This window comes from Nomascus leucogenys, chromosome 7b, assembly GCF_006542625.1.
Source record: "Nomascus leucogenys isolate Asia chromosome 7b, Asia_NLE_v1, whole genome shotgun sequence".
NCBI classification, from domain to species: domain Eukaryota; kingdom Metazoa; phylum Chordata; class Mammalia; order Primates; family Hylobatidae; genus Nomascus; species Nomascus leucogenys.
Genome location: NC_044387.1, coordinates 63,098,978 through 63,120,864, shown reverse-complemented (window position 1 = coordinate 63,120,864; position 21,887 = coordinate 63,098,978). Strand labels below are relative to the sequence as shown.

At 37.8% G+C, this 21,887-nt stretch overlaps 1 protein-coding gene across 5 annotated transcripts in view; it reads left to right on the top strand.

Annotated features, from left to right (window-relative positions):
• The window catches only part of INPP4B (inositol polyphosphate-4-phosphatase type II B), an 837,221-nt gene that overhangs the window by 707,792 nt on the left and 107,542 nt on the right, over positions 1-21,887 (top strand). For all 5 annotated transcript variants that reach the window (XM_003257752.4, XM_030816186.1, XM_030816183.1 and 2 more), the window contains exon 18: positions 7,766-7,922. In XM_003257752.4, coding sequence (XP_003257800.1) covers positions 7,766-7,922 — 157 coding nt within the window. The remainder of the gene's footprint in view (positions 1-7,765; positions 7,923-21,887) is intronic.

Here is a 21,887-nt window from a genome sequence, read left to right as displayed (position 1 = left end):
TTTCTAGACATTTATAATGCCTGGCTCAATATCAGGTATTTTGATGTGCCTGTGTGTAATGAATGTGCAAACTTGCATACATGCACTTTAGAAATGTATTATTACATTCAAATCAAGTGCCCTCAAACTTTAATATATTCTATTTTGAATAATGAGATATTGTTTCCAAAATAGAAATTTTTTTTTTTTTTTTTTTTTTTTTTTTTTTTTTTTTTTTGAGACGGAGTCTCGCTGTCGCCCAGGCTGGAGTGCAGTGGCGCAATCTCGGCTCACTGCAAGCTCCGCCTCCCGGGTTCACGCCATTCTCCTGCCTCAGCCTCCCAAGTAGCTGGGACTACACAAAATAGAAATTTTTTAACTCCAAAATTTAGTGAATAAGTGAAGGAAACACTATGGTATATATAGGCAGACTGTTGGCTTGATTTATCAAGGTTCATACAATTAAAAAGAATTAGTGTTTGAAAATGGTTGTGCACAACACACTGATAATGTCATACAATTCAACCAGTTGTGCAAGTATCTAATGGTGTGCAGATAACATCCAATTACCAATTTAAAGTTAAAAGCTTTAGTCAATCAGTGGAATTTTTTCACTTATCAAATGTTTTATTTAATATTTGCACTGAATTGAAAGCTTTAGCATGATGTGGCATATATTAGGTTGAATGCAGCCATTCAGAGTAGGAACTTGGTTATAAATTCAATTTGAAGATGCATGTAATGAGAACTTCTTATAGTATAATTTATTTTTACTACCAAATAACAGATTAGTAAGTCAGTCAATAGATATTCAATAAATATAAACAGTGTGCAACAGTGGTGTAGGCACTTGTATGAAACCTGACCTTAACAGTCATATCATCTCATTTAAGTAAGATGACTAGCACTCATAAAATGAGCAGAGGTATTGAAAGATATTCCAAGGATGCAGGTGGTTGTGTGATACACATTAAAAATGCCAAGCCAAGTGTGGTGGCAGACACCTGTCATCCCTGCTACTTGGGAGGTCGAGGCAGGACGATTGCTTAAGCCTAGGTGTTTGAGGTTGCAGTGAGCTATGATCACCCCACTGCACTCTGGTCTGGGCAACAGAAGATCTTATCTCTAAAAATAAAAGAAGAAGAAATTTTGAAATTTAAAAATGCCAAAAATATTCAGTCATTATGTGACAGTCGGAAAAGATGGAAGAATTATCCTCTTTTTCTTTATTTTATTCCTGTATCCATTCTTCTTTTATTCATCTATTTCCTCTCTAGGCCTAAGACATGAGAATGAAAGGATTAAAAAATAATAGTCATTTCATTTATAGAGCACGCAGTCTATTAAAAAGAAAAAAAAGCGCCGGGCGCGGTGACTCACGCCTGTAATCCCAGGACTTTGGGAGGCCGAGGCGGGCAGATCACAGGGTCAGGAGATTGAGACCATCCTGGCTAACATGGTGAAACCCCGTCTCTACTAAAAATACAAAAAATTAGCCGGGCGTGGTGGCGGGTGCCTGTAGTCCCAGCTACTCGGGAGGCTGAGGCAGGAGAATGGCATGAACCTGGGAGGCGGAGCTTGCAGTGAGCCGAGATCGCACCACTGCACTCCAGCCTGGGGGACGGAGCGAGACTCTGTCTAAAAAAAAAAGAACAAAAAGCATGTTAGGCAAAGAGAAAGGAGAGAAGCATGAAACATTCTTGGAGATGGTGAGATTTGAAAGGGCAAGAACTTGGATTGATGGAAGATAACGGAGAAAGTATTCTAGGTATAAACGTCAACATGTTTCAAGATATTAGAAATATTAGATCTTCCAAGGTTTCCTTCAAATCTTTGATGTTTAGCGCTGAGCTGGCATATAGCAGATGCCTAGTAAATATATGTTGATTCAATGCAACAGCATGTTTCTAAGACTGCAAGAAGACATCTGGATGAAGGTTTCATTTTAAAGACTAATGAGAAATAAGGATTATCTAGGTCTACCCAACTATAGATATGCCTCCAGGCTGAGAGAAGAATGTAATATTGGCTATAGTACTAAGCCTGCTTTTGATTAGAAATCATCAAATGAGGAGGGTGATCAATGAAGATTAATATGGCAGTCATAGATTTGATTCTGTGATAGCCTATAATATAGGCCTGGGAAAAATCCAAGCCAGGGGAATATGGAGAGGTCAAAATTGGAGAAACAATGGCTAATTGAGTCCATTTTTGTTACAAGGGATTCCTTTCCCAGATAAGGCCAGGAGTGAATTTTAAACTGAGTATAGCTATTGGGAGATGAAGGTCAGGTATTTTTACATGAGGAAATAGGTGAAGTTAAAGCAGGAGGACCAATAGGAAGGAAAGATCAGGGAATCTCATCTGATGGATGTTTACATGTCTGGCTATTTTTAGTGAATGTGTGTGTGTGTTGACATGTGTATGTTGATATGTGGTGTGTGTGTGTGTGTGTGAAAAAGAGATACCGTGGGCTATACACGTGCCAGTTTGAAACACAGAATATTTTAAGTGCAACTCAATTTACCTAACAGTCTGGATAAAGGGTTCAGGGAGAAAAGCTATCCAGCTCTTGAAAGAATAAAGATTTGCAGTATTATAGACCTTGGCCGGTATAGAGCATATTGCTCTCAATCAAAATCAGAGATAAATGGAAGCTTCTTTTTAAAGATGGGATTGGCCTTGTTAATTCACTATTTCTAATCAAAGTCCTCAGAAATTGATAATGACAAGTGAGAAATTATTCATGGAAATACAGATACATCAGGCTATTTTGTACATCTATATCAGCTCTGGCTTAGTCTTCACATTCTTTCTGATCAAAAATTGGCCTTAGAAAAAGTTGGTCAGCTAAGCATTACGGAATATATTTTTTAAGTTAACTACTGCTCCAAAGCAGTCAGGATTTCTCTTGATGCTACTAAACTCACAATTGTGTGACATGCTGAGTCACCATCATGCTGCCTGCCTTCATGGCTCATCTGCCAGGTGTAATGTCCCGCTGGCTACATCCGTCAACATTTTTGCATCTACTGCCACTGGGTTTGACCTGCATGTTACCTTAGGTTGTAACTCAGAAACAAATGAGCACCTGACTCAGAGTGAAATAAATATTGCCGCTGGTTCCCCACTGACTCCATGCCCTTATTGACCAGGAAAAGTTTATAGCCAGTTCACCTCCAAGGAGTAGGGTTATTGTGAAGGCTCCATGGAGGTTAAATACACCAATTTGGCTCCATTGAATAAAGATTAGACTTTAACCTACCGATTCCCCATTACTTCCTTCACACAGTAGGGGACCTAGCAAGATAATGGTTGCTATTTCTGGGAAAAAGTCCCAGCAATCCATTTCTCTGATAGGTGGTAGTGGTTGTTTTTAATCCTCTCATGTAGAGGGGAGCTAAGCAGGGTCTGGAGGGGCTGGAAGCACCACGTACTGCAGCCACATTCTTATGCTACTGTTGTCTTCCCACTAATCAGCCTTTCTTCATCATGGGAGCAATCTGAAACTAATTGTGTGGTTTCAGTAGAGAAGAAAGAAGTGTAGGCCCTAGCCTCATACCAGCAATCTAGGCATAAGGCATTTCCCCTGTGGACTGGCACAGTGAGTAAAAATCATCAGAATGAGAATGTATTTTTGCTGGTAACTTTCCTCTATGTATGTTTTCACAGAGATATAATGGAAAGGGGCTTGTTTAGGAAAGAACTCAGATATTCAAGGCTTTCCTTTAAAAATCTTTCTTACCCTTCTCTAGCATCCTAGTTTCAAAATAATTGACTACCATGTACTCCAGTCTCCTAGTAATTGAATTATCATCTTTCCTCCTTGTTATCTGCACCTTGCTCTATATCCTGGTCACATGAATGGATATGGGGCCTTGATCCTGATACTCCTTTATTAATGCAGGTCACTTATGTCCTTTGTGCCAAACTGAATGACCCTTTAACCAAGTGACTGCTCTATCCCTGCTTATAAGACACCTTTGATCTCAGACTTGAGGGTCAATGGGACGGGACCAGCCAGTTCATTCTGTAGACTTATCTCTTATCCTAGGATCCACCACTGGACTCATATTTAAGTCTCAGATAACTAAAACCTAGTCTTGCTCCTGTAAGGTGGCACACACCTCTACCTGACCCTTCTGTTTTTTGTTTGTTTGTTTTTCTGTTTTTTGTTTGTTTTTGTTTTTTTCTGCTTAGTTTGTGCTACTGTGTACCCCATTTCTGTGGAAAATCACAGTGGAAGAATCAAGTCTTTGGAGCCAAACAGAATGGAAGTTCTAGTCCATTTATATCATTTTAATGTTGAGTGTTATTAAACATCTCTTACCAGAAGTCCCTTTATCTCTAAAAACTGAGTCGATAACAGTAACCTTATTTGGTGGCTTTTGAACATTAAATTAGCCAATGTACATATACAAAGTGAATATAAATACCAGCCTTTAATCTGTCTTTGGAGTCACCTCCTTCTCTTCCTTCTCTTGCTTCTTCCCTCTTTCTCCACCTGCCTTCCTTTCCTCCAACAAAAATTACTGAGAGCCAGGCCCTGTGCCACAAAACAAGAACACAGTTCTCAAATAACTCAGTCTAATGTTAGAGACAGAAACACACATCAGTACCTTCAGTAACTGCTACTAAGTAGTAATAACTACTTAGTAAAGGCCATAAAAGAGAAGGAGGCCATGACCAGCAAGGCTGAATTCTCTCACCACCAGACAGGCAGCATCTCCTCTCCAACAGACAAGGAATAGAAGGAGTCTGCTTAGGGTCTGCTGCTGAGTGTCCCCTCAAGCAAATATTTGATTATTCCTAAATTATGTATTAGTATCACAGAAGAGACTGCTCAGTTTCTCACCCTAACAAATATTGTCTCATCTCCTATGTCCTCTAAACATTAATGACTAAATTTTTTTATTCTGCCTACCATATATATAACCCTTTATGACATGCTTATTGGTTTTAGCCAATGAACATGCTTCACTATGCTCCTCAGACCAACGAAGATCTCTTTACAGTCTACAAAGGTGACCTTTCTATGAGCAAAATCTTATAACCTGAGCTGTTTGGAAAGGAAGAACAATATATACGTGTGAATGTCAAATTATCTTTTAAATACTTTTATTTTCAGGCTCTTCAGAGATGTGATTAAGAGAAGTTGATCCATCCCTTACATTCCTTTATATAAGAAAAGCAACATGCAATGCGACTTGATCTTTGATCAAAATATAAAGTTCCCTGAGGCGCAGTGGCTCCCACCTGTAATCCCAGCACTTTGGGAGGCCGAGGTGGGTGGATCACTTGAGCCCAGGAGTTAAAGATCAGCCTGGGCAACATAGTAAAACACCATCTCTGCAAAAACTACAAAAATTAGTTAGGTGTGGTGGGCAGGCCTGTGGTCCCAGCTACTTGGGAGGATGAGGTGGGAGGATCATCTGAACCCAGGAGATCATGACTGCAGTGAGTCAACTGTGCCACATACATGCAGGCGCGCACACACAAACACACACACAAGTTCCTTTCAACATGGACAACAGCAAAAGAGTTGACAACTTATGAACAAAGCTAATCTGGAAAATTGAGAGGAACCTGCTCCCCTTTTTTTCCTCAGTAGCAGAGTTGATTTCCAGTTTTAGCTGGAGAGTTGTTTCATTTTTCAATTTAATCACCTTAAAAATGCAATTGGTGGTAGTGATTAAGACATATTCAAAAGAGAGGGCATGAGTTTGTTATCGTGCTCCAGAATGGAAGCTCTTCACCAAATCCCAATCCAGATGTCAAGACCATCAGGTTACTTACCTTTCCCCAGCGTTTCTTCCTGGAATAAATGAGCTTCCTTAGCTCTCCTGGCTTATGGCTCAGAGGTTCCTTTACACCATTTTCTCAGACAACAGGCAGATGATGATGTAATCTATGGATGTGATTGGTGTTTAAATTTTTCTTCGAGGTAAAGTGCTTTCAATTCTTTGTGGAAAGATCTGACTTTAGCGGAAAGATTATTATAATCGCTTGTGGTTAATAGAATACTTCCTACTCAAGGTTACAGGGTGAGGGGAAAGCTTGATCCACTTAGGAAAGCCAGTAAGTTTTGGATGTGATTTTGCCAAATAGTAATAATTTCAAGAAGTGCCTTCACAGAAAACATAACATTTGGCTCCCATTGTAGCTTGGTGAGGTAGTTAGAGCAAGAATTATCATTCCAACTGAGACGACTGGGCTTCCCCAGGGAGGAAGTCCTTTTCTCAATGTCTCCTAGGTAGCATGTCACATAAGGATCCAAAATTACCTGTGCTAACTTTGAATGTTCTGCTTTTCTTTAAAACCCTATTACTTCCTCAGCTAAAGTAGGCATGTCTGTGCACTCCGTCTTTACAACATAGCCATCACATAATCTAAATTCAACTTTAGTTTCTATTCCTTGATTTATCCTTTCCAAAATTAATTTATATGTTTATGAAGTAGAAAAATTAGCTGAGGAAAAAAAGTACATTTGAGAAAAAAGATACAAACCACTAAGGAAATACTATAATTTAGTACTATCTTTACATTAAGTGGTACTCCACGTTCCTGAGATAGCTCTATTATAAAGAAAGCACCCACTGAAAAGTTGTTCTGTGGTGTGATGCAGGGAAAACACCACAAATTTATCTGGATATGATGCCTGGAGAGAGAAATTAGGAGTTAGTGCTAGATGACGTAGGAAGAGAAGCACGAAGGAAGTGAGGAATGGCAGTCGTCTATCGTGATATCTATATTCAAAATAGTATTTAAACAATTAACAGCAGTTTTGTGAATCAAATAATTAAGTTGCATGCATTGCCTTAAGCAAAAATGGCTACTAAAGAGAACTGGGAAGATTAGTGGCAAAGAGGCCCGTTGGTGGTACAGGCTGCTTCCTGGGAAATAAATCACTCAAAATGACTTATTATGTAGCTCTAGTGTATAATATTAAGTAGAGGTCCTAAGACAGTATGGTCAGAAGTATCTAAGCAATTTGTCAAAATTTCAATTTATTGTGCCTTCCTCCCAGGGTTTCTGATTCAATTGATGGGACCCAGGAATCTGCATACTAATTTTCTGGGCTGTTCTGTTAGAAGTGGTCTAAAGGCCATACTTCCAGAATTTCTAGTACCTAGAATAGTCAAATTCACAGGGACAGAAAGCAAAATGATGGTTGCCAAGGGCTGGAAGAGGAAGGAATGTGAAATTCATGTGTAAGGGGTGCAGAGTTTCAGTCTAGGAAGATGAAAAAGTTCTGGAAGTGGATGCTAGTAATGGGTGCATGACAATGTGTATATACTTAATGCTACTGAAATATATATATATGTGTGTGTGTGTGTATGTGTGTGTGTGTGTGTGTGTGTGTATGTCTATATAACCAAAAATACTCCAAGAATTTCTAACACAATAGGAGACCATTCTTTAAAAATATTGGTGTGTCTTTGCTTTCATAATAAGTGTTGATAAAGAGAATAGATATCTTCAATTTAAAATATCATAATTTGTACTCAATTATGGATTAATATTGTATAATGGTCATCAATTCTTTATGACAGAGTGAAAATAATGGACTAAATAAAAAGATTTATAATACTTCATTTTTGCTTTATTAAGAGAACCTAGATTTATTATATATCCATAGTCTGACCAAATTGATGGGAATTTAGAGCTACTCAATCTGCATTCTAATGACTACCCTTCCAAATGCTTCTCTAAAATAGATTTATCTGACTTTGCCTTATCTTGTTTTTGTGACAAAAATATGTAGTGATACTCATGCTTTTTTCAGGACAGGGTGTGGGCCAATGTGGGGAAGAGCCTGAACTGCATTATTGCTATGGTGGACAAACTGATTGAAAGAGATGGTGGCAGTGAAGGCAGTGGTGGCAACAATGATGGAGAAAAAGAACCTTCATTAGCAGATGCCATCCCCTCTCACCCAAGAGGTAAGAAATCATTTTTATCCCAATCATTTACTGAGTAAACAAAATGAGAAAGTCATGAAAAAAATGATATAGAAGAGGAGTCAATAGTATCTTTGATGAAAGTGCTGATAGCATGCTTTTCCACTGCTCTGGCTTGGATGATGGAAGGCTATTTATCAAATTGCATCTCAGTTGTGTTTTCAGAACTGCTAGCAATGTTCTTTTTTTTTTCTTATTTTACCACATAAAAACCTTGAAAAAAGAACAGTGTTTCAAGGATCTGACATAGTTTAACCTACCTTTACACATTCCTCCAAAATTTTATTAGAAAGATAAATAAGCATCTGCACTTAACTCTTAGAAACATAGAAGCATATCAAGGACACAGTATCTCACAGTGGTTTCTTAACAGAATGTAATCAGATAGGATGATTTTTGCATTACTCTGAGAAATATTTGTATAAATTATCTCCAAAACATACAGGAAGATTTGATTGTAAGGAATATGTTAGCATATTGCTCTAAAAAAATATATGACAAGTCTATATTTTTGTGAAACCATGCACACACATGTGTATACATGTGAGTGCATGTGTTTTTCTGTGGAGAGATAGGTGGGTAGGTAGGTAGATAGTTAGGCAGATACATTCAAATGTATACTTTATTACAAGGTTGGCTAGAAAATACAAACAAAGTTTTAACTACAGGTGTGTCCCTATAAATGGCTTTGAAATTTTCTTTTTGTTGATTTGATTAATGTTTGATTAATGTTGACACAAAAACCAAGGCAAATGTCTACATCTCTTTATGGCAGTAGAAACTGCTGTTAGGGTTGAGTCAGACTTTTTTGCTGGGTACCTTAAGTGTTTGGAGAGAATAAGCAATACTACCCTACTCTCTTCTGCTGAAATCTGTTCTTTTACTTTAAAAAAAAAAGAGTCATAAGAAAATACAAACATTTATAAAATTAGATTTATGTTTCCTCAATTTGTTTTCCTAATTTTTCATTACTCGCATTTTTGTCAGAAGTTTAATTACATAAAACATCAATCTTTCATCACTTGATTAACAGTAGAACCATTTCTAAATTATATTTGTAAGCTATGGCTTTCTAAAGTATTCTTGTTGTAGATGGTCCCTCTTCCTCTGTCATATATTCACATAGGCAAAACATTTATGCTAATGTTCTTTATGTTCACACTTACTTGATCTAACTGTATGTAGGGATTTTCTTTTTTAACAATACCAGTTTTTATTAGTTAATGAATGTTGTCTAGCTTCATAACTTTACATGAATCAAAATGAAAGCTTGTCATAGCTATGTCATAAAGAAATAGCATACTTCAATTTTGTTTAATTGAACAAATATTGATTATCAAGTATGGGCCAGACACTGCTGTCCTCTAGAAAATGAGGTAAGAAGAATTCATTTTAGTGACTTACTATGTCCATTGATAGATTTTTTTCAAGCCATATTATTTTTTAGCAGAAATGAGGTAAGGGACACTGGATTTTGTTACATTTTTTGTTTAATGTTGCCGAAACTTCTCACTGAAGACAATAAAATTCCAAAATATTTGAAATTATAGTGTGTGTGTGTGTATCTTGTATTTCATCAGAAGACTGCATCTGGGCATTCAAAATGCATTTTAAAAGGTAAAATATTTGGTAGATAAATCATCCGTAAGATTAGATGAATCATTTTTATTTGAATATGAGACATTGTGTAGATATAGTCTAAAACCAAGTAGAAGTTGCTGCAAAAGTAGAATTCACAGCTAGACCAGTGTTGTGGATGGTTAGAGTCAAACTACAATGTATTGCCCTCTAATTTATTTTCTTCTTTTATTATCTATGTTTGTTTCACTCATCATCAATTCTTTCTTGTGTTAGAATCTTTTTAGGAGAAATCACTATTTAAATGTGTGAAATATGTTGCTTTTGTCTGAATATTTCCTCACAACCATTCTCCAGAACGCATATTATAATAACTGTAAACGAATTCATCAAAATAGAAGCCATTATTTTAGATTTTTAAGTACTATCATAGTACTGTAATTAACATATAAGCATCTTTGATTCTCTAAGTCTTTAAATTTCATTTCCGCATAAGTTAGATTGTCAGAACTGGAATTATTTTGTAAGGAAGAGTTGCCCTCTCTCTCCTATGTGTTTATTTGTCCATTTTTTTATGTCAATGTGGACTCATGAATACTTATTTTTAACTTAAATTTTAATTATATTTGACCCATAATAATTGTACGTTTTTATGGGGTTCACCGTGATGTCTCAATGCATGTGTATGTGTGGGTGAATGGAAAGCTTCTCCTTTTGCCCTCTGAAAATTTATTGAAAAATTAACTCATAAAAAGGCAGATTTATAAGAGAAAAGGAATATACATTTATTGCTATCATGTGTAAGGGGAGAATCACACTGTGATTACCTAATATCTCAATGGGGTACAGATGCTTATATACCCTACATTTTAGGGGAAAGGGAGGAGAGAGGTAGTGTGGATGATTTTAGGAAGATAGTAAATAATTTTTAGGATAATTTAATGGGCTTGAAGAACATACAGTGGTCTGTTGGGCCTGTTGGTTTATGACAAAAATATGTCCAGATTTGTTGAGGACTTTAGTCTTCCTCCTGGGATATGGGTTCAGTTAGTAAAAACCCAAGGAATGGATCACAGGTAATTGTTTTTTTTGGTTTTTTGTTTGTTTGCTTTTGAAGATCTGGAGTTTAGGCAGTTAAGGAAACTTCAGCCTGTGCTTTTGAAGAGGTAGAAGATTGAGAGACATGGGGCCGAGGCAGAGGAGAAACAACTCTTCTCCTTCGTAGGTCTGCCCCGTCTTTATGTAGATAGGGAAAAGTCTGTTCTAGCATCTGTTGATCTCTAAGGGCCTGTAATTCAAAATATTCATTATATCAGGGAGCCATATTTTGGGGTAAAACTCCATGTGCTCCTTTATTCACATAATAACCACATCAGAGTAATTACCATATTCATCACTTTAGACGTTTATCATTCCTTGTGGTGACAACATTCAAAATCTTTTCTTCTTCTTTGAATACTTATTTTATTATTTGGTTAAGAATCCAATACTAATATTATTTATTTTGGACTCAAGTTGTTCTCTCTTATTCAGGTTGATTTCTGTGTCCTTCTGACAACATCCTCCCATATGTTGTTTACTCCCTTACTTTCTTATTTCCCTTACTCATTTTCTTACTTGTTTTTACTCACTGCCTTCCTCTTTGGCACCATAAGAAGCTCTAGGCTCATCTTATATTTTCCCTACCCCAGCTCCAGGTTCAGCCAATTTCTAAAGAACCCTGGTTTCATTTTACTGGAGAACAGCATTTAGAAATCAGCTTCTGGATGGATAGAAACATTTTCATGGTTCTCTATAACAAAAGGCACTCTAACTAACAGGATCTAAAAGCACCTTTCTAATTACAATCTTCTCAGCCTTAAATATTTTCACTGATTTCATGGCACTTTGGGTGAAAATATCATATCGTAATTTGTTGTTTCTGTGAAGTTTGACATTGTATAACATGTTACTATATTCCAAAATATTATTTTTTATAATAAAATGTATTTATTCAATAGTCCCAAATTTATCCCAGCCCATAGTTGGGGTGCAAAAGCCATTTTGCTCCTTTCTTCTTTACAATTAATTAGTGAATTGATTAGGTGAGCAATTTGAGATGTACAGTTTTTATTACAATGTATGATATGATAAATACTGATAAGCATTTCTTGAAGCATCATTTGTTAGTGATGTTATTCTTCATGTTGTATTACTTCTGGTTTTTTGTTTATTAGATTCTGTATCTATTTTAAATCAAATTCTAGAATTTTGTTTTATTTCATAGGGTTTTGATTATTGTGATTTATGTTGGGATACATTTTTAAATTTGGAGTAAATCAATCCTATGACGGTTTTTCTTTTTCATCACACTCCCTTACTTTTACATTGTAGCTATAATTTGTGTTTGTTTTGTTGCTGTATACTTAACATGGCTAAGCAGATGGTCATCTAAGTTGTGCTACTTTTATCCACTTTCTTATATTGTTCTATAACCTACAACTATTTCTCTTTTCAAGTTTCAAATTTTCCTTTTAGTAATATTTTAAATCTGTAGTTTTGAAGGTTTTCTGTTTGTTTGAGAACCAAGGTTTTACAGTATATCTTTGGCTTGCTTTATAAATTTCTTTTCAGGGTAAGTGCAGATAGTGCTGAGAGATGTAAAACTTTCTGTGCTGTTCTGAACAGAAATAATAGAATAACTATTCCAAAGTTCTACAGCTTATGTGTATTTATGTGGTTTCCTAATGAACGAAGATTGTCCTTTTATTTGTAGTACACTCAAACACCTTTCTAAGCATCTGCTGTCTGTGTAGCACTACATGCCTTCAGTTTCATAAACTGCTGACTCAAAGATAAAATCAGTGAATATTAGAATCTTAGATTTTGATGTCATCTTAAAGATTTTGTAATTAAACCTCCTAAAATATGTTAAGAAGCTTATCTACAATATCTCTGCCAATTTTCAACTAGCCTATGAGGCACATCTTCAGTTACAGAAAACTGTTTTTATCTTCTAGAGCAGCGTACTCCAGACCTTGATCCTAATGTGTTTTCTTTCATTGTACCCACTGGCACAGATATAATCCTTTGCAATAAAAAACAAATTTACTTTTCTTTCTTTACATTAAGCCTAAGGTGTATCTGAAAGCAACCCTCATGTCCCTTTTGAATTGTCACCTTTTCCGTCATTTTTCAAAGGAATAGCTTCAAGCATATCCAATAGTTTGCATTTCTCTGAACATCTTCTAGTTTGTCTCAGCAGTCTGCAGAATTAAGCACAGTGATACAAATATGGTTAATAGCTGCAGAGTAACCCAGGAGGACCACCTCCCTACTTTTAGGTACTATTCTAATATTAATGATATCTAAGCTGACATTCACTGTTTTGACACTCACATTTTACCACTAATTCTATTGCTATCCATAAACCTTGCTAAATTTGACCTATCCTTCAGGCTTCTAAAGATTCAAGCAACATTTAAGCACCACTATATACTAGACATTATGAGATATTGGGGGCATGAGAAGATTAAAACAATCTATCCCAATTCTACTGAAGAGATAGATGTCTAAACCCATGACTGACTAGTATAAAATGCCTTTGAGTACACTCTAATAAATACCTGTTTCTTTCATCCTTCATATCTACTGACCTACTCGGAATGATTTTATTCACATTTTAATATGCATTTTCTGTCCATTTCTAGAAGTAACAGATAAAAATGATTAGAAAACAGAGCTACATAGAGATTCTTAAGGCACATCACTAAAAAGAACAGTATGCATTCAAATACGCCGGTTAATCACTACCCACTGGGGATGTGTGTTCAACCAGCTCTATGTTCACCCATTCATATCATTGTATGGCCTATATTTCTCCATCTTTCACAAGTATATCATGAAATGCCCTGTAAAAGGCCAAATATCCTATGCCATTGAATTATTTTTCCTAATCTATCCAGCTGTAAATCCTGTCAAAGATAAAGTTCCTCTGAAATAATTTTCACTAATGAGGCCACATAGGCATCGAGTCATCACTGCTTCTTGCAAAGGCGGTAAACCTCCATGTAGATCATCGAATTAGTCTACATATCATTGCTTAGAATTTGTTTCTAGTTTCTTGGTACTCATGTCCTATTTTGCTTGAAAGTTTCCTTTTAACTTGTAAGGCACATTCCACATTTCCTCCTGGGATCTGATAATTCACTATATTTACCTTATATTTTACTGTATCTCTGTCTGCCTTCAGTTAACACAATCGTCTGGGCCAGTTGCTGTGGCTCACACTTGTAATCCGAGTACTTTGGAAGGCCAGGTGGGTGGATCACTGGAAGCCAAGAGTTTGAGACCAACCCGGGCAGCATGGTGAGAGCCCATCTGTACACAAAAAGTAAACAAGCAAACAAACCAACAAATGCACAGCTGTCTGCTGGTAACTACTAGAGGTTTGCCAGTGATTTGTCACCAGTTATCAGTGTCTTGCTGGTGCCAAAGATTTTTCATCCTAAAAGTGCACCCCACCCTTCAAATAGGAACACATATAAGGCTGTAGTGAATTGCTCCTCTTTCCCATCTTTTGTCTTTGGTTCCCTAGATTAGCTATCTATCTAATACACTTAAAATAATTCAAGACTGGGCCAGGCACGGTGACTCACGCCTGTAATCCCAGCACTTTGGGAGGCTGAGGCAGGTGGATCACTTGAGATCAGGAGTTCAAGACCAGCCTGGCCAACATGGGGAAACCCCATCTCTATTAAAAATACAAAAATTAACTGAACATGGTAGCACGCGCCTGTAGTCCCAGCTACTCGGGAGGGTGAGGCTAGAGAATCACTTGAACCTGGGAGGTGGAGGTTGCAGTGAGCTGAGATTGTGCCATTGCACTCCAGGCTGGGTGACAGTGAGACTCTATCTCTAAAATAATAATAATAATTAAAGACTAGAACAACTCACTGATTAATGCAATTTTATATAAAATAGTTCAGGCATTAAGCCTCATGGAAAGACACTAAATTTGTGTTGGTTGGAAAAGAAAGAAGAAAATTCTGTCATTCATTCCATATTTGTTGAGTACTTACCCCGTTCCAGTCACTGTATCCAGGAACACGTTCAGTCATGGCCCTGTCCTTACAGTCTAGTACATGAGTAAGTTGTATTTGAAGGGATATACCTAGTGAGAGATCTTCCAAAGGCATCACATACAAGATAAAAGACTTAGGAAAGGAAGTAAGCATTTGGGAGGCATCAGCAGATAGATTAAACTGGATAAAATATAAAGAGAAAGAAGAAGAAAAGATGAGCAAAATCTTTATTAGCCTTGGTGTATGAGGATTACTCTCATACCAGGTGTAAGAAGCATCAAGGGATGAAAATCAAATGCAGTTTGGAGACCAAACGAGGTATCAAAGGAGGGGTAATAATCACATTAATAGCTGACACTTAGTACACTCACACTTATGTGACAAGTACTTTGATGAACTTTTACATTCTTTCCTCTCTTCCTTTTCACAACAAGCCTGTAGGGGAGTTTCTGGTTCTATCCCCATTTCATAGATGAAAGGGTTAAGTAATTTGTCTAAGATCACAGAGCTAGTGGGCATCCAAGCAAGAATTCAAATTCAAGCAGAGTGATCTCTATCTGAGATCCTCAGAATATCTGTTGGAAAAAGGAATGATTAAATTTTAAGAGCAGTTTTGTATATAGATTTACCTGCCTTTAGGTTTGCCCTTGATATCTTAATGAACTGTTTCTCAGATAGTCATATCTTATGCTTCACTTGTTTGCCAAGCTTTCTCCCTCTTTTACAAGGTCCTAAATTCCCTTACCACCACCTGCCTCTTCAAGACACTTTCTCCCTTTTTTACAGGCCCTACATTTCTTTATCCCCACCTGCCACTTCAAGGCACTTTGACATCTCCTTCCACCTCACCCTGCCTCATCCTCCATGATCCAGTCATATTAAACTCTTCTGAAAACTCACCTGGTGCTTTTCACTCCTGAGCTTTCAAAGCTTTCCCCATGCCCAAACTTCACATTATCTGGGGTGCCTTCCCTGGTCATCCAGGCTAAGGCCGTGAGTGTGAGACCAATGTGGTCACACATGGCCTCTCACTCAGCAGAGGCCTGTGCTCTGAGATTAATACTCTGAGTTGCCATCCTGAAATTCCGAATAATTTTATCTTTGCCTTTGTGTTTTGTCAGTGAAGTCCAATAGGGCGATGAAGCCTGTGCCCGGGCCTTGGAGGCTTGCCTCACTTGCAGTTCTGCAGGCTTCTCCAGTGCCTGCCCAACCTTCCATCTTCACGCCAGCCCAATGATCACTTCCCACCCCCACCTACCGACATGCCTGGGTGCCAGTGCAGAAGAGCCAGGGTGAGGCTGAGTGCCTTTGAGGCTCTGTACTCACGTAGCCCCACATCCAAGGGAGTATGGCACAAAAGAGTAAATAAAAAGCACCCTCTGGGCGCGGTGGCTCACGCCTGTAATCCCAGCACTTTGGGAGGCCGAGGTGGGTGGACCACGAGGTCAGGAGATCGAGACCATCCTGGCTAACACGGTGAAACCCCGTCTCTACTAAAAAATACTAAAAATTAGCCGGGCGTGGTGGCAGACGCCTGTAGTCCCAGCTACTCAGGAGGCTGAGGCAGGAGAATGGCGTGAACCCGGGAGGTGGAGCTTGCAGTGAGCCGAGATCGTGCCACTGCACTCCAGCCTGGGCGACAGAGCGAGACTCTGTCTCAAACAAACATTAAAAAAATAAACAAACAAACAAAAAACACCCTGACAGGTCTGGAGCAACACCACTGAGGGAGAAAGGAAAAAAAAATCTCATTTACTGCTTTTTGAATAGGTCCTCCTGTTTTTATTTTTTACTGGATTCTGTCATTTATGTTGTCACACTTTCTGCAGGGCTTGCAAGGACAAGGGCCCGTAGGCATCATGTGAAGTAATATGAATGAATCAAGTGAAGTGGACAGAAGCCAGAGCAAAGTAGAGAGTATATGTTCCTCCAAAAGGGGGTCACTGCTCCAGCCCCAGCCAGTCATTTCCATGGAGAACATGGACCTAAAGTTGTCATCCCTTCTGATTTTTCAAATAAATCTGAATGTTTATGTAAAATACCTCACTTTTTTTTTAAGGTTAAAAATTGCTAAAACGTGATAAATTCCCAATAAAATTTGCAGGTCATATAAGACTGGTCTATAGGCCACTATTTTGAAACCTCCGAATCTCTGATTTATTACACATGCCATCTTAAATGTCATTTCCCCTATTAGACTTGGCTCTATAAGAAAATATGCCAAGTGTTTGTGATTTGTTCTTGAATCTCCAGAACCTAGCATAATTCGTAGCAAATAATGGAGGCCCAATATTGTGGAATGAAGGCCTAGTCATATGGATCTACCATTGCTGTTGACACTTTTGAGGTTTTCTTGATATTAATAAGTAAATATTGTTCAGCATTTATGCAAAGATACTAATATTAGAATTTATATTCAACATTAGACAATTATTTCAGTGGTTTTATAGTTATATCAAGTCTTTTATTTTGTAAAATACAAACATACAACATACAAGTACCAAAGAATCTTTTTCACTAGAGGGCTTAAATATTAATATTTTGAATTTCATAAATTTCTACATATGAATGTTGAGAATTTCATTGGAAAAAAATCAATGACTGAAGCTTTAAAAAATTAATAGTTCTCCAGTTAAAACAATTTTTTTTTTTTTTGAGACAGAGTTTCACTCTTGTTGCCCAGGCTGGAATGCAATGGTGCAATGGTGCGGTCTCGGCTCACCACAACCTCCGTCCCCCAGGTTCAAGTGATTCTCCCGCCTCAGCCTCCCGAGTAGTTGGGATTACAGGCATGCACCACTATGCCCAACTAATTTTTTGCATTTTTAGTAGAGACGGGGGTTTCTCCATGTTGGTCAGGCTGGTCTCGAACTCCCGACCTCAGGCGATGTGCCCGCCTCGGCCTCCCAACTAGAGTATACTTACAAATTTTTTAAAAACTTAAATAATCAAAATATGCCATATAAAGTACATTTTTATTGTAAGCCTAGAATTTCAATAACATTTTTACATTATGACATTTTAAAATATCTGTTCTTACCAGAAAACTAATGCTGTTTTCCTTAAAAATCGTACAATGAATTATGAAGTAACAGAGTAACATGGGACTAAGAGCCAGGATCTTGGCAGGTCCACAATTTGGTACTTACTTGGCTTCATGGCCTTTGTCAAGTCATTTACGTTCTCTGCATCTCACATCCTCTTTTGGTAAAATAATGTACAAAGTTTTAAGGTCTTTTCCAGTTCCAAAGTTTTATGGTAATGACAAGGATGCCACGTTTTTAAAGGTGATATTAATTTTTTTCAGTCATTCAACATATTTTAATTACCTACTATGTGCTAGGCACTATTTTAGACCCTGAGGAATACAAAAATAAACAGAAAAGATAAAACACCGGCTCTCCTGAAGTTTATCCTCTAGTAGCAAAGAGACAATGAAAAGTAACACAAGAAATAGGGGCATTGCATGGTATAGTAATGGTGACAGAGGCTGTAGAAAAAAAATACAGAGCAAAGTCAAAGGGTTTTGATGTAATGTTGTAGGGCAGAGATTGCAGTTTAGTGGAGTAGGCGATGTAGGTCTCATTTAAAAGCTGATGCTTGAGCAAAGACTCAGAAGGTGAGACAGTGAGCCATGTGACTATCTAGGGAAAGGAAATATTGGTCATAGAAAATAGCTATTACAGCAGCCTTGAAGCATAAATATGCCTACCATATTCAGGAAACAATAAGGAAGCCAGTTTGGATCAAATAAGGATAATGATGGTAGGAGAGTAGAAGGTGACATTAAACAGGTAACTTAGGGGAAGGAACATGTAGAGGCTTTATGTAAATGTTGGCTTTTACTCTGAGAAAAATGGGGAGCAATTAGAGAGTTTTGAACAAGAGGATTAACCTGATTTGACTTAGATATTAACATCTAGGCTGTTGTGTTGAGATTAGACTATACATGAAGAGGGTAAAACCAGATATAGGCAGTTAGAACATGAACACAATTGTCAAGGTGAGGCATGATGATCTTGGACGAAGAAGATGACAGGTGGAGGTGGTGAAAAGTAGTGAGATTCTGTACCTTTTTTAGGGTAAGACATTTGAAATGTTAAATTTGACATGGAGATATCAAGTTTGCAGTTACATATAAGAATAGAGTTCAGGAGATATATTCAGGCTAAAGACATTAATTAGGAAATTGTTATTATATAGATGGTATTTAAAGACATGAGACTGCAAAATAACAGCAGGGATTGAGTGTACAGAGAAAGGGGAAATAACCTATAGATTATATATACTTGAGGACATTTCAGTGTTGATATGTCAGAAATAAGTGAAGGAACCAGCAACAAAGTTGGTCAAGAGACGGCCAGTGAGGTAGGAGGAATACAAAGAGAATATGCTATCCTGAAAGCCAGGGTTAGAAAATGGGTCAAATAAAATGAGGACTAAGAGATGGCTTTGGATTTAGCAGTATGGATGTCTTTGATGACGAGAGTAGCCTTACTAGAGTGGGTAGGAATTAAGAAGAGTGGGTTAAAAGAAAGAGGAAGTAAAGGAAGTAGAGACAACCTGTATAGACAACTCTTTTGAGAAGTTTCATTGTGAAAGGAAATGGAGAAATAAAGTATAGGAGTTATAAAGGGAATTAGGGTCAAAACAGTGATATTTGTTTCAGGATGAGGAGATAATAGCATGTTTGTTTTCTGACAAGAATGATCCAGTTAAAAAGGAAATATTGATAATGTGGGAGGAAGGGAGAGAATTGCTAGAGTGACACTCTTAAGCAGGTGAGAGAGGATGAGATCTGGTATACCAACAGAGGAGATGGTCTGAGCTAGACAACAGTTCATCCTCAGAAATAGGACAGAAGGAAGAGCATAAAGAATCAATGCTGGTAGGAGGGCAAGTGCAAAGTATCATGTAGAAATTACTTTATTTGAATTGTTTTAACATAGAAGCTCATATTTATGGATTACTTGATATGTGATAAAAAATAAATATTGACTGCATTAACTCATTTAATTCTTACAACACTATAGAAGTAATTCTACAAAATTAAAGGATGAAGAAGTAGAGAGTTGAAGTGACTTGTGCACAGCCTGGGTTCTAACCCTGGTGGTGTGGCACCAGAGCCTGCCCTCTTAGAGTCTATGATGCATTGCCTCTGCTCTCTCCAAGAAAAAAAAACCTTCTCCAATCTTATTCTCTACAAACATATTCGCTAGCACCCTTTTAACAAAATGTTGAGTTGTTTCAGGCACAAATTTGTGATGTTATATGATAACTTCATGGAAATCAATCCCTTAGGTATATCTTAAAGGCTTACTTACTGTGGAATCATATGCAGAAATTAAGAATTCATAATTACATTGAAAAATTACTTAACTTTCTCATAAATATGGTGATGTTCACACCCACAGAGAAACCGGGATAGAGGAAAAGGGAGATGATAGCTCCCATCCAGGAACTTTAGGACATGTAATTTTTTTTGGGGAGGGAAACAAAGTTTCACTCTTGTTGCCCAGGCTGGAATGCAATGGTGCAATCTTGGCTCACTGCAACCTCCACCTCCCGGGTTCAAGCAATTCTCCTGCCTCAACCTCCTGAGTAGCTGGGATTACAGGCATGCACCACCACGCCCATCTAATTTTGTATTTTCAGTAGAGACAGGGTTTCTCCACATTGGTCAGGCTGGTCTTGAACTCTCACCCTCAGGTGCTTTGCCCGCCTCGGCCTCCCAAAGTGATGGGATTACAGGCGTGAGCCACCACACTCGGCCGTAGGGCGTGTGATTATTGAATGAAATGGCCTAAGAAATGTACTGTTTACATTGTTTGGTTACTTGACTGCTTACTCAGCATTTATAGGTTAAATCTATGGACATGAGGCCCTATTGTGTTTGCAGAGTTTTGTTTTTAAACTGGTGCAACTGCACAATTCATGCATATAGCAAAATTGCACTTGTATAAACTTATGCTCCAAAAAATTTATGTACTATATTCCATGGTCTTGAACATTACTAGGAACCTTCTATATTCACCTAGTTTACTTCACCTACATTCACCTAGTAAAAATGTTGCACCTCTTCACTTCTCTGATTGCCTGTACTCTGATAAGGAGTCAGTCAACTCAGTATCCACTACCTCTCTTCTCAACCTTAGATGCTGGCCAATATTTAAATGACAGGAGCTCACTGATGTAGACATATTGATAATTTCAGGTTGCTCAAAGACCTATGACCTATGCAGCTTATTCTTAAATACCCAGCCTGTTTGAGGGTCAGAGTCCTGAGATTACAGTTTATTTAAGGCCAAAAGGCAACAAAATAAGCCCAGTGAATGTGGGTGTGTGACTCCTCCAGTCAACACATAACCTGAATTTAAAACTTTTGTGCTACAACAAATACAAGGCTTGTTTGATTAATGGATTTTGTTCCTGGAAACTGTCTTAGCAGAATTTACTTAAGGCTTTCAACTTTGTGCTACGAAATACGAAGTTTAACCAGGATATCAGTTGATGCATTTCCTTTGCTATTTTCCTAAGAGCAAGACTGGAAAGTTTTATGACACTGTGTTCTCAGGCTGGCAGGGTTTAAACAAGCAAGGTTCCCTGGACATGAGGAAAGGTTGCCTTTGCTCTTGTCATAGCCCTTTGTCTTGGGTTGAGCAGTACAGTCATTTCTCATACATGTGGAAGGTGCTAAGATCAGTCATTTACCTTGGATCATAGTTCAGCAGACATTACACTGATTACATTTTAAGATACATGTTTGTTCTTTATGTGAATGTCCTTAAGGCCTTTGAGGCTGCCCTGAGATAAAGGCAAGGGAAAGTACATTCACGTGCTACCTTCCTCTCGGGTTAGCATAAACCTTGTTTCTTCATTCACCCTGTCTGATACGCATTGTTTCTGATTTGGCCTTGCTTCTTAGCTCTTGCCCTATTCACATATCCTCTGCACCGTCCTTTCTCCCCACCCCTATTGACCTCCATTCCCTATCCCTACCATGGTGACTGCCTATACCTAGACTTCCACTGGTTTTATTCCATGACTTCAGCTTAACATTTACTGTTTTATTCCTGCCTTCTCCAAATCACTGAGTGATCTCAGTCATTTATTTCCTCTCTTCCAGTACCCCCTGTTTCTCCCTCTGGTCAGTTTATGCATCTATTTATTAGATTTGCCATTACAAAACCAAACACTCCTCTCAGTCTCTATTCCTACAAAGCCTCACTGTGGGTGTCTACTACCTGCAGTCCAGGCAGACTTCTCTGGGCTCTTTCCACATGTGACTTCCTTTAAGTGTGCAGTA